The sequence below is a fragment of the Grampus griseus genome (assembly GCF_964374135.1).
Source record: "Grampus griseus genome assembly, chromosome: 19".
Classification (NCBI taxonomy): Eukaryota; Metazoa; Chordata; class Mammalia; order Artiodactyla; family Delphinidae; genus Grampus; species Grampus griseus.
Window position 1 is genome coordinate 55,304,943 of NC_139013.1, and position 12,765 is coordinate 55,317,707.

Genomic DNA, 12,765 nt, shown 5'->3' on the forward strand with positions numbered 1-12,765 from the left:
TGTTTTGTTTGTCTCTGGCCGAGCTATGCTGCTTCTGGGATCTTAGTTCTCCGAATCTGCACCCCTGCAGTGGCAGCGCGGAGCCCTAACCACTAGACCGCCAGGGAATTCCCAGGAGCCATGTTTTGACATTTGTTTTTTGGATGAACCTGGAATGAGGTTCACACCAAGATGATCAGGAAGTCGTGTTTAGGAAGAGATGGTGAAAAGATCTGTCGAGGGTGTGGGGGTTCCGTGGCTGGAGGTAGAGTGTGGTGAAGCCACAGGACAGTTTCATAGCTGCTCGGGGCCTTGAACGCCAAGCCAGGACGAGGCCCAGGAGCTGAGCGGGCACTGCTGGGACTGGAAGTGTTTTCCTGATGACAGCAGAAGTGGTGAGGACACGACGCTCCAGGGCAGAGGGGATGCTTCTGGTGTGGTGTTTGCTTAATTGACGTTGTTGAAAATTACTCACGTGCCGTTGATTTCGGCCACATACTCTGCCGCCTCCCTCCACCCTGGAAGTTTGCTCCTGCCCTGGAAAGCAGAGCCTGGGAGTCTACACTGCGCGCCCCCTCATTTGCAGGCCTGCCAGGTAGACGGGCCGCGGAGCTGAGATCTCATGAAAGCCTGCTAAAATAAGACCACTCAGGCACATGTTCTCTCCCGGCTTTACATCACAAATGTTGACAGTAGGAAACGGCGGCCAGGTTTCTCTCAAATATGAAAAGTGGGAACTAGGCAGGCGAAGAAATGAAAACCCGGCCCCCCTCAACCCCAGACAGCAGCCTGGAGGGGGAGGGGCCCTGCCAGCCCCCATTTCTCCATCGGGCAATGGGGTGGCACTGCCCCAGGGGGCTCTGAGTACAGAGTCAAGCGCGGGGTCAAGCGCACTCCCCCTGCAGCACGTTTAGGGTGTGCACAGCGTAGGGAAGCGGCAGACTGGCTTCTTGCTGGAAGCTGCAGCCTGGGGGCCCCGTCCCGCGACGCGACTGGCTCGGGGAGAGTAGCCGGAAGCTCTGTCAAGGTGGCTGGGCGACGGGCAGGGGCCAAGGCAGGCCCACCAGGAGGGTGTGGACCCCAGCCCCGAGTGCTTGGCCTGGAAAGGCCTCGGGACTCCCACGGAGTGCCTGGGCTCCCGGGTGGGCAGGGGGCTAGGAGGGTCTGTGCTTGACCCGTGGCAAGGCCACCCAGGCCTGCGTGCACGGCTGGTATCTTGCAGGAAGTAGCAGGGGCGTTGGGAGGGGGCGGGGAGTCGCCGGTGGCAGAGAAGTTCAGAACTACCAGCCCCAGGGCCTCCGTGGACCCCCAGCAGCCCGTGAGGTCTCCCCCCGGAGCCGCCGCCCGCCCGAGAGTCCGGCACCCCCCTCCATCCACCCTCCCCCTGCCTTGGCCTGGCCTGCGCTATAAAGTTTAAAGGTTTTAAATGCAAATATTTCTCTTTTATAGATGCCAGCTGTCTCCAGAGAGCGCGTTTCCTCGCTGCTCGACTTTATTGTCCAATTAGCTTCCCAAATCTGGGCACTGGAGAGCCTGGGGGGCTAGAGGGGCGGAGGGGGAGGGGAGCGCTGGCTCCTGCAGCGCCTCTGGAGCTGGAAGCTGCCCCCCGGGGTACTGTGTCGGGCTGGGTCAGAAGGGGGAGGGGCGGGGGGAGGGGAGTGGGCATCCCTCCCGAGGTTGGGTGGGGGGCACCCTTCAGATTCTGGGCTCCAGGAGAAGAGGCAGGAGCTGGAGCGGGGACAGTTAGTGGGTATTCTTCTATTAAAAAATAAAAATAAAGCAGCCGGCCTGGCGCGCACACTGGCTTCCTTTGAGTCGCTCTGGAGTGTCGCCCCTCCCCGCCTGCTTTCTAGCCGCGCTGCGGCTTCCCCATTCACCGGGGCTCGGCGGCTCACAAAGCCGGGCAATTAGAATTGAAAATCTATGCAAAACAGCTGTTAACTGATTGTGAAGGAGTGCAGCTGTGAGGGGGGTGCAGCTTGGAGGCCGGCACTGAAAGGGCAGGAAGTGTCGGGGCAGCCCTGGGTTAAGAGGCCAACTCCTGCCACCTCGTCCACCGGGGTCGTCTGGGCCCGTGTTCCCTGGGGGTGACCTTGGCTACTGGACAGCCGGCTGAGATGGCGAGTCGGCGGAGGCTTCCCAGGCCAGGCCTGGATGTGCCCCCGTGTCCCTGGAGAGCCCGGCTCCTCCCCGGGAGGGCAGAGGGGGAAGGGGAGAGAGCTGCCATGGTTTTCCTTCCCTTTATCCTTCCTGCGGGTCTGCGTGAGATGTGAACGTGCAGAGGCTGGGGCTGTGTCACCACTACCAGACGAGAGTCCTTTCCCCTCTGGGTACCCACTGTCTCTTGGGGGGGTGTGGGGAGGGGAGTCTGGGGCTCCAGCAATCACTGGGGAGGCCCAGACACCCCCAGTCCTGCCCCCAGCTCTTGCTAAGCGTGCTCTTTCCTGTCCCTGACCCCAGACCATAGCTCCGTAGGGTGGCCTGGGAATCTGTATTTCACACGCTCTCCCCCACGCCCCCATCATCCACGACCGCTCCCCTGTGCGATCAGCATCTAAGAGTGGGACGCAGTGCCTGGAGAGAAGAATTCCAGAGGCGGGGATGGGAAAAACCTCCTTGGAAGAGATAAGATTTAAGCCGGGCTTTGAAGAATGGAGAGGATTTCTGGGCCAGTGATAGCTGGCTGGAGAGAGAAAGGGGACTTCGGAGTGTAAGCGATGGAGGGTTGGCGGCAGGGCAGGGCAGGAGGGGCTGGGGCTGGAGGGGGCGGCTGGGCAGGCCCCCTGTCCCTCAGCCCTTGAGGCGCTTGGGGGTACCCTCTGTGCTGGTAGCCTCCGGGTGAGTGGAGCACACATGCAGAGGGACTGAGCAAATCTCGGGGCTCTGGGTGGTGGGTCCCCCAACCCTCCTGGAAGGGAGGCTGATTTTCGGACACCAGGACAGCCAGCTGGAGATGCTGCGACCCCCCCTCCCCCCGCCCCGCTGCCCCTGCCCGGCCCTGATATATCTACAGCAGGTAGCTACAGAGAAATGCTGCTGGTATAGGACAGCCAGGGTCTGGATCAGGCTTGGATCGAATGTGTGTGCCCTAGGCAAGTTAATTAACCTTCTCTGGTCTCCTCACCGGGCTTCGTGATGGAGGTCAGGAGGCTGCCTTGCAGGGCCCGAGGGGATTAAATGACAGGAGCTGAGCAGCTCTGGCACGTGTTAGGTGTTTGGTAAATGGCAGAAATGAACCTCCCTTCACACCCACACTGACGTCCAGGTCCCTGACGCTTGTTTGCCAGTCAGGTGCTGAATGGGGTGGCTGGGGTGATGGGAAAATGACGGTGACGTGCAGCCCTTATGTGCTGGAACACCTGGTTCGGGTGGATGGCACAGCCTGAGTCCTGCTGACCCCAAAGGACGCAAGGTGATGACGAGCAGGACGCAGGATTCCCTTCCCTGGTATCCAGGGCCCCCCATAGGCCAGGGGCTGGATCCGTGCTGGGACTCGGTGGTGCCTCCGTTCCAGGGAATCTCACCTGACTAGTAGGTGCCCAGGTGGTGGTAGTGGTGATGGGTGAGTCGCCAACCCGCTCTCCTGTCTTTCCAGTTCCTTGCTGCCTTGAAGTGCTTCTCCTGTCAGCACCTACCCCCCACCCTCCACCCCGGGGCCTGGCATTTACAGTTCTGTATCTGGAAGGCTGGTGTGTTTGTTGAGTGACTAAATGCCCACCATGTTGGTTAGAGGCATGCTTTTCTTTCCGGCAGATCCCTTGTCAGTTGCCTCAGGGGGTATGTTTACGGGGCTCCTGGGGCTTTTCCTTAACTGAGGGCTTTCTGATTTCTGCTTCCTGCTCCAGGAAGCACGGTTCAGACTGACCCGAGTCTGGGGGCGCGGGCAGGCACCCACCAAGCATCCCGTTGCCCCTGGCGAAAAGGAAGCAGGAACCTGGTGAGCAGGGTCATCAGGGCAGGTGTCCCCACTCTGGAAAGCGTCCCCATATGTCCCACCTTAGGACTGACCCTGGCCTTGGGTAAAACAACTGCTTTTACCCTGAACCTTCTTTTTCTGCCCGGTTTCCAGGCATATGGGAATGAGGGAGAGGAGGTGCAGAGAAGGAGCGTTTTGCCCAGGGAGGGCTGGGAATGGCTGCGGGGTGGGAGCTGCCACCAGGAGGGGAAGGAACGGCCCCAGAGGGAAATGGAGGGCGGCCAGCCTGAGCCCGGAGTGGCGGGAAATTGAGTCCAGCTACAAACCTCGTTAGCGGGGCGCGCGCAGGCTGCAGGAGAGCAATTCCCACCCTTAAACTCAGAGGCCGTGCTCCCGGATTACTAATTTCCTCAGGCCAGGCGCGCTGACAGTGAGTGTCATCCATCTCCGCTCTGCCAGCCCTCCTGGTGGCCGCCAGCATTTTCTGGCCAGGGCGCGCAGGCCGGCTCGCTGCTGCCCCCCGGCGGTCGCTGGGGATCCCTGCAGCTCCCCGCAGCCTCCGCGGGCTGTTCTTGGAAAGGGAGACTGCAGGTGTGAGCAGCTCCCAGCACAGCTCCCATTGCACCGGCGTGCACGTGACCTTGAGCAACTCTGGCCTCGACTTCCTCATCTGTGAAACGGGGATCAGGCTACCCCTCTCGCAACGCAGTGGAACCAGATGTCTACAGGGGAGGGATCTGCCAACACTAAAAACTAGCCCACAAAATTTCATGTTTGGCCATCGTGGTCCTTCTCAAACAGGTGGAAGAACTTGACCCCCCGCCCCAAACCACCACCACCACCACGAGGGCCTCCCCAGGGATGAAGGGACATAAACTCGAGCACCTCGTCCTGGTGAGAGAGATTGGGAGGTGGGGCCTGGGTGTCCGGGCCTGGACCAGGGCTGGGAGGAGACTCCGGTCCAGGTGCGAGTAGTTTCATTAGTAAGTTACTCCCCTCCCCCCGCAGCCTGTAATCCAGGTGGGAAAGGGTTGGAACCGCCCCCAGAGGTTTTTAATTTTGTTTTTCAGGCTCTAGGCCCGTTGTTGAATTCTCTAACTCCTCCCTCCCCCTCCCCCTCCCCGACACTCCCGGCGTGGACAGAGGCACCCCCTCCTGCGCGTCCCGGCCGCGGTGAATCTGCCGGCCATTGCTGAGGATAAATTACCGGAGGCCGCGCTGCGGAGACACCGTGTGGTGCGTAAATTAAAGCGTCGTCGGGCGGAGGCCTAGGCCCGCAGGAGGGAGGCGCGGCCCGGAGCGAGGCGGGTGCTGAAGCGAAAGCGCCCCTCCCACGAGGTGCCAGGGCCGGCCGGCGCCCACAGGTAGAAGCCAGTAACGGCCCCCGGCTCGGCCTCGCAGGTCCGTTTCCTTTTTCGTTTGTGGTCGGCCAGGAGCCTTGTGCAAGGCGAGGGGCCGATCCGCGTGCGCTCGGTGGAAGGTGGAGCAGGGGGAGTGGGTGGCTTGGCGGCGCCCGTCTGGGCCCTACCCCTAGTCCCCCAGCGGGCACACAGGCGGGTTCTGCTCCCCGCTGGCGCGGGCTCCGACTGCTCCAGGCCCGCCAGCGTCATCGGGAACAGATGGATGGGGGGTGGCAGGCGCCCAGCGCTCCCTCCCGTCGCAATCCTGACTGGCGCGGGGAGGGAGGGAGAGAGGGAGAGAGAGGGAGGAGGGAAGGCGGGGGAGGCTGGGCCCGCGGGGACGGCTGCGTGCGCGCCTGCCAAGCGCGGCGCGGGCATGTCCCGGGGCAGGTTTGGGGCTGGCAGAAGCGCGGGCTGGCACCGGCGGCCGAAAGTTGAAACCCGCAGCGCGGCGCAAGGGCGGCCGCTTGGGGCGGGGGGGGGGGCGGGGAGTGGGTACTGGTTTGCCTCCAGGCTCAGAAGTATGAAAGCTGTAGAGGATTTTCAAAAGAGGATGTACGGGGAGAGACCCTGGGCCATCCGAGCAACGTTGGGAGCTTCGGACGCGCGGGGTCGGAGCCCGGGGCGCCGTAATGCGCCAGGGCCAGGGGCGTCGAGCGAGGCCTGCGCCCATTAACCCGGCGCTTCCGGGAGACGCGGGCCGCGCTGGGGGTGGGCTCGAGGCTGGTCGTCTGCGCTCCCCGTCGGTGGGGGCGGGGCGGAGCCCGGCGTTGGGGGGTGGCTGGGGCCCGCCATTCTTCGCCGTGCCGCTTGTGGGTGCCCAGGAATTTCAGGACGCTCCCTGAGTCATTCTAGTCTGTCAAGTGCCTGGGTGAGGTGGGGGGGGGTGGGTGCCAGGAATGGGGAGGCGTTGCTCTGGGGCCGGAGGCCCAGTGGGTCGTGCCAGTTTCTGGAGCCGGGCGGCCTCGGCTGTGACCGCAACCCCGGCTACTTAATGACCCCCCGGGCGGAGCGGCGCCTCCGTGGGCTCTCCAGCCGCTGGGACGTGGGTTCTTTAAAAAACTACCCCCTGGCCCCTGCGCTGTGGGCTTCCCAAAAGTTCTTTCAAACGAAACGGGAAGGCGGAGTTCCTAGAATTTAGGGAGGAAGGAACATAGGCCCCAGTTCTTAACATTCAACCCTTTCGAGGTGCGGCCGAAAGAGGGGTTTGGGGAAGATAAACGCACAGAGCCGACCTTGTATCTCCCTCCCCTCCCCCAACACAGACACCGGCTCCGAGAAAGTTTTCCTCCAGAAGGTCTCTAGAGCACGTGAGTTTATCCGTCCACTCTTTGTTGGGCCTGCTTTGTGCCAGACACTGTTCTAGGCGCCGGGGAAGCGGTCGTGAGACGCAGGAGCGCTGCTCGCTTGGCGGGCGTGTTGCAAGTGACTGCTCCCTACTTTTGGAAGCAAGGGTCTAGTCTTGGACACCAGTGTATATGGGACCTCTGAGCAGTCGAGCCAGGGGCCCCCGGGAGCCTGAGGGTGGCGCTTCCCCTACCTCCTAGTGTCCTCGGCTCACCTGGCCAGCCTGGCTGGGGAGGGGCGTGTGCCCGCGCGGGTGTACCCGGGCGCTCGTCGGTGTGCGCGCGCGCGTGTGTGTTTGCGGCTGAAACCCGACACCTCCCGCTGGCTGAGGTCAGGGAGCCGGGAGCGAGCCAGTGGCCCGGGAGTGGGCGGCGTTGCGCTTGGGTGTGTCCTCGGCGGCGGCGACAGCAGCAGGTGTTTCTTGGCCGGGGCCCCGGAAGCTCCACCTCCCCAGCGGGCCCGAGCCGCCGCCGCCGCCGCCGCCGAGCAGCCCCGGGTGAGATAAGCAGTTTAGACAAACACTGGGCGACGGTGGCTCCAGCAATGTGTCAGGCGAGGCGGAGCTGCGGGGCCCTGGCATGAAAGGTGAGCGCGCCGCGCCGGCGGGGGCTGGGGCGCGGGGGGCGGTCTCCGCGCTCGCCCCCCTCTCCAAGTTCGCGGGTTCCGCTGGGGCGGCAGCCAACGGCTCCGGGGCAACTTCCCCCGGAGTGTGAACGGCGATAAGAGCCAGGCGGGCGGGCATGCGACCAAAGGTCCCCCCGCCCGCGGCGAGTCGTAGCCTGGGCGTCCGGGCTCCAGGCGGGGGCTCGGGCCGCCGCGGGGCTCGCGCTCGGTGGCTGCGTTCGGCGAGGGGCGCTTAGAGTGTGCGGCGAGTGGGGAGCAAGGGAGCTGGGGGGCTCTCGGTGAGCTGTCTACACTCCGACTCCGGAGTGAAAACTTTGCGGCGGCGGGGGAGGGAGCGAGGGGGGGCGGCGGTACGCCCCCGCGGCAGGTGTTGGCGGCGGCTGGGGGGGGGCGCTGGCCCGCCGGAGCCGCACGTTTTGGTGTTTTGTCTTTCTCTCCCCCCCCTTCCCTCGGAGCTAGGGAGACCGCCGGGAAGGCGGGACTGCAGCCTCCGGGGTCTCTGACCCCCACGCCCTGCTTCCCAAGGGCGCGCCCGGGGCTCCGGCGCTTTTTTCCTCCCTCTCCGCTCCCCCCGCTTCTTGGAGCCGTTCCCCTGCCCCTCCCCCTGCTGAAGATGGCTGCCCCAGCCTCGGAGGTGGGAGGTGATTGCATCCGCCGCCCCCCACTCGCACTGTCCTTTTTCCCCTCCCCGGCCCTTCCTGCTCCGCCTGGATGCGCCTCCCCGCCCCCAGCCCGGCGGCCGCGCTGATGGGCGGCCAGTGGCCCGACCGAGTGGAGCCGATTCAATTATATTGCAGCACCAGAGACACCTCCTCGGCCGACCGCCCGCCTCTCCAGCAGGCTAATTAAATTCCCTTCGTGGAGGCGGAGCGGGAGTTGGGCTCACCCTCCCACCTCCCCCTTCCCGCTCCCCCTCCCGAGCTGGGGAGGAGGGGGGAGGGACAAGGGGACCACTTAGAAGTGTGCAGTGGAGACTGAGGCGCAGGTCCCGGGGAGAAGGGGTCGCCCGGATTGGGTGAAGTGTTGCCGCGACACCCCACGTGATGGGCCGGGGTCCCTTGCTGGAGCGCCGGCTTTGAGTTTGGAGGGCTGTGCGCACGCGGGGAAAGCACCTGCCCGCCGGCTGGGTGGTGGGTACCAGCCGGGTTGAGTCGACTTGGTTCTTGTTTTGTAAACTGGCCTTTGTCTGGGAAGTGCGTCTAAAATACATTAAACCCTTGTTAACCCCTGCAGTGCCTTATCTGGGGCCCACACAGGCTGTGGTTTGGAAACAAAAAGCGGGACCACCGGATGAAAAAAAAAGGCTGCTTTTGTGAAAAGCTGGAACAAAGGACCCAGCGGATTCTGGGTGGGAACCTCCCCGCCTAAGCCGATTTCCAGGCAGAGGGACGGGAGGGCAGAAGGTCTCGTTGGGGCACTCTGAGATGTCCCCTGGTTGGCTGGCTGGGCCCTCTCCCCTGGGATTCGGCCCCCCCTCCCAGGGGAAGGTGGGGGGACCCCAGGTGAGCAGGCTGCTTCTGGGCTGCCCTCAGGATTACTTAAGCTCGGGGCATGTAAGTGTTGCTCAGCTCGTGTTTGTGGGTTGCCTCCGCCCAGACCCTGAGGCTCAGGCCACCGCCTGACTCAGCCCGGCCACGCCACAGGTGACGGGGGCCCAGGGCGCAGGCTCTGACGGGCAGCCCGTGTGTCATCCCGGCTGCCCCGGCTTCGCAGGGGAGTCACCGCCCCGCCTGCCCCGGGGACTCGGAAGCTCTCCGCAGGCCTGGCTCTGTGATAACAGCTACAAGGATACTTCACGAGGGGCCCTGTCAGCGCAGTCCTGACCCCTGGGTGAAAGGGGGTGCTGGGTTGGCCTTTGTCACTTCGTGTCACTGCGGCGAGGAGGGAAGGGGGCCGCAGGAGCCAGCCAGGCTTTTGACAGTCGGATTTTCCTTTCTGTGAACCGTGTGGGCGGTGCGAGTCTGGAGCTGGTGAGCGGCCAGGCCAGCGACCCGGGGTCAGCCCTGCCTTGGGAGGGGAGGCTGGGAGGCCTGTCCGGGCTCCAGGCACCGTCATATCTCTGGGGCCAGGCCCTGGCCTGTTGGGGACAGCTTTCCGAATCTTGGCTGGCTGGAGTTGAAAAGGGTTTAGAGAGCCCCCTGCTGGGTTTTCTACAGCTGCTGCCGGCCAGCCTTCCCCCGCCCAGTTAAGCTACAGCCTCTGGGTTTGTGGCTCCTGCCTGGAGAGTTCTCAGAGTTCCGCGGGTGATTCTAATGTGCAGACTGGGGCTGGGAATCTGCCCTAACAGTGGGCACACTGAGGCCCAGAGAAGCATGGGGCCAGCACCCGAGCCCACGGCAAGCAGCGGACCCCTTTGGAAGCTCCCGTGGCCTTTGCCAAACCGTGCTCGCGGGCAGACCTTTGGCCTCCTAACTTGCCTGCCTCTCGGGGAAGGTCAGGGGCTGCAGATCTGCGAGAGCCTTGTGGTTTCAGAGCAGAAGACACCGCCTGCCTCTGGGTTCAGCGTCTCTGGCCTCTGGCTGGAAGAGACGGCAAACTGCGCACAGCGCCACTCTGTGGCAGACCTGGGTCCTGCACCTCCAAGCCGGACACCTCCCCAGCCCACTCAGTCTCTAATGGCCTTTGACCCTTCGGCAGGTGGCGTCCCCGCTCCCCTCTCTGAAGGAGGAAGGGCCTCTGGGCTCAGAGCCCCTTCCTGAAGGGTGGGTGCCCGCGGCTTCTGCTTTCCCAGAAGAACGCAGGTGAGCAGGACCTGGCCGCTACCTCTCCGCTCTTGCCCCGGGAACTCGTAGGGGCTTGTGGAGTCAGCCAGCAAGGCAGGTTTTTCCTGGCCCCATCCGAAGGCTTGGAATTCCCAGCCTGGGTTACTCGAAGTCCACGCCAGGCTGGGGTTGGGTGGCAGCGCGTTAATTACCTCTGTTAGGGCGACACAGCAGTCTCCAAAGCACAGGGCTGCGTGAGGCCGCCCGGCCCCCCTCCTGTCCCGTCCCCTCCCCTCCCCCCTTCAGCCGGCAGAGCTGTTTTTCTAAGCTACAGGGATCCGTGTTTCGGGTGACATTTCAGCTTGGCCACTCGCTTTCCTCTCTCGCCGAGTGTGGTTTCCCCACGCTGGCCTTGCTCCCCGGCCGAGGCCACAGGCGGGAGGTGACGTTTGGGAGTGTTCCTGTCAATGAGAATTTATTGAGCGCCTGCTAAGAACCTGGCCCGTGCCCGCTGCTGGGAGGTATGCACACAGCTAACACCGCCGGTGCCTCCAGAGCGGCCCTGTGCACGCCTGCCAGAGCGTGCGGGGGGCGGCGGGGGGGCTCTTAATCTCGCCTCGGCAGCGTCTTTTCCCCACCAGCCTAGCCTTCGCGCTTGCGCCTCTGCTCCAGCAGGAATGCAACCATGGGCGTTCGTGCTCCGTGCCCTATACCTGTCTTTGCTGGGGCTGCTCTTCCGCCTGGAATTCTCCAGTCAGCCACAAATCCCAGGGGTCCCTGAGACCACCTTCCCCTGCCCCTCCCTTCCCCATGCCGGGAGCTGGTTCAGAGCGGAAGCTGCCGCAGGGCTGGGGAAGTGAGAGCAGCCTCTGGAGAGGGTGGGACGGAGGCCAGGCCTGGAGAGAAGCCCATCTGGGCTGCGGATGGGGGAGGGGGACCAGAGCTCGCAAGCATTCGTGGAAGAGAGGGGATCTGGCTGAACTGGAGGCTTTGTGGGGTCCTGGTTGGACTTGGGGGGGTCTCTGCGAGGTGACTTTTAACCGAGGAAGGAGGTGTGCGGGCGGCAGGAAGCCCCCAGACCAAGTGCTCATTCTTGGCCATACTTTGGGCTCACCTGGGGAACTTCAGACGCCCAGGCCGGACCTGTGACCAGTTAAGACCCAGATCTCTAGGGGTGGGGGCCGGACATCTGTATTTTATAAACCCCCAGCTGAGCTAGAAGGGCCTTCTGCTGGGGGCAGAGTGGGCAAGGAATTCCTCTCCTTGGAGGAAGGTGGGCTCATGCTTCTTAAGGAGAACTGGGGTCCCACGTGGGAAGCCAGAGTGTGCCCTGTTTGCTCCAGAAATACATGGGACTGGGTAGCCCTCTCCCGGCCGGGGAGGCGGTGAGAAACAGTGCCCACGACCCCGTCGCTGGGTCACTGGATGGCTCTGGGCTTTGTGTTAACCTGGGGTCCACTTCTGGAGGTAGTACTCCTTACCTGCCCCCGGTGAGCTGCAAGCTCTCCTAAAGGGGCCTTCAGGTGCAGAGTTGTGTTTGGATGGGTGGCTTCTGTGCCTGTCTGAAGCTCTGGCCAAGCCTTCCAATTCTGGAACCGGTTCCTCCAGCTGGAGGACTCGACGTGTGTGAGGAGTTGCACGTTTCCGTGGCTTTGGGGTGGCCAGACCCGGGTGGGGGGCATCCCACGGGCAAATGAGGACCTCAGCCCTCCCGCCGCCATCAGTAGCCCCAGTTGTTTCCCATCTGTAGGATGGCTCTGCACAGGTTTTTTCAGAGGTAAGGGTTTAGATGACGTAACGTATGCCACAGCCTGCCCTCAAGGGGTCATTGCAGGGGAGGGCCTGAAAGCCTTGGGGGCCTGGGGTTAGCCCCCACGTGTCTGTTGATATGGTGGTCAGTTCCTGGCCAGGGCGTTAACGTCCACCTCTGGCTCAACCAGTATGACCTCGCATGCTTTCCTTCCGGGCCTCGGTTTTCTCGTCCGTAAAGTGGGAGAGGCAGCGGCACCCGTGTCCTTGGGCTGTCGGCGGTTAAATGCTTTCTTATAAAGCCCGAGAGCTCTTGTGTAAGGGTATGTCAGAGGCGCACAGATCAGTCCCAATTCAGTGGCTCTATGATCTCTGGGATTCTAACTTGTGAAACCCAGAAGGCTCTGTTCCCCTAGACCCTGGCCTTGGCAGTGTTTGGTGTGGGGAGGGGCGGAGACCACTTCTCCGACCGAGACCCAGAGGCTCAAGGTGCCGAATCAGCCCCTGCGGACCCTCCCCTGTTGGGGCTGCAGCAGCCAGACGTGTTCTTCTGGGGCCTCACCCCCCCCCCAGGGTCTTGATCACGTGCTCGCACACTCACCCCTTGCTCAGCAACTTGTTGCCCCCGCGCACCTTGGTGGCCGTGGGTGGGATTGCACGCCGGGTGGGGAGGAGGGAGGTGAAATGGCGGCCCCTCCCCAGCCCGGCCCTTCCTGCGCTCTGATGGCGCCTCTGTGACCGCGGGCAGCAATAAAAGGAATCGATCGGCAGGCTTTTTTTTTTTTTGGTCAGGTTATGCCGTCCTGAAGGAAATCCACGCGTCAAGCTGAGGGGGGCCAGGCGTGTCAGCAGGGGCGGGCAGAGGCCTCCTTTGTGCTCACCTCAGTCTCCTCTCCCCCTGAGCTGAGCCAGAGCCTGTTTGGGGGGGCGGGAGGGCTGGCTGCCGTCGTGTGGCACGTGAGGTGGGGCTGTGTTCTCAGTCTGCTGCTTGTCTTCCCCTGAGGGTCTGGCTTGTGGGGTAGGGATTACCCCCCTTCGACTGTTAGTT

General features: G+C 63.4%; 1 protein-coding gene across 7 annotated transcripts in view; it reads left to right on the forward strand.

The window, feature by feature from the left end:
• Positions 1 to 12,765, forward strand: part of GSE1 (Gse1 coiled-coil protein) — a 418,849-nt gene that overhangs the window by 356,890 nt on the left and 49,194 nt on the right. Inside the window, exon 1 of one of the 7 annotated variants that reach the window (XM_082678000.1) lies at positions 5,254 to 5,296. The exons of 4 other annotated variants lie outside the window; for them this stretch is intronic. Coding sequence is in view for 2 of the 3 variants with exons in the window: in XM_082677997.1 (XP_082534123.1) it covers positions 7,221 to 7,227 (7 nt within the window). In the remaining variant the exon portion in view is untranslated. Of the gene's footprint in view, positions 1 to 5,253; positions 5,297 to 7,096; positions 7,228 to 12,765 lie in introns of those variants that run through there. 2 more of the 7 variants (XM_082677997.1, XM_082677999.1) reach the window with 2 other exon arrangements.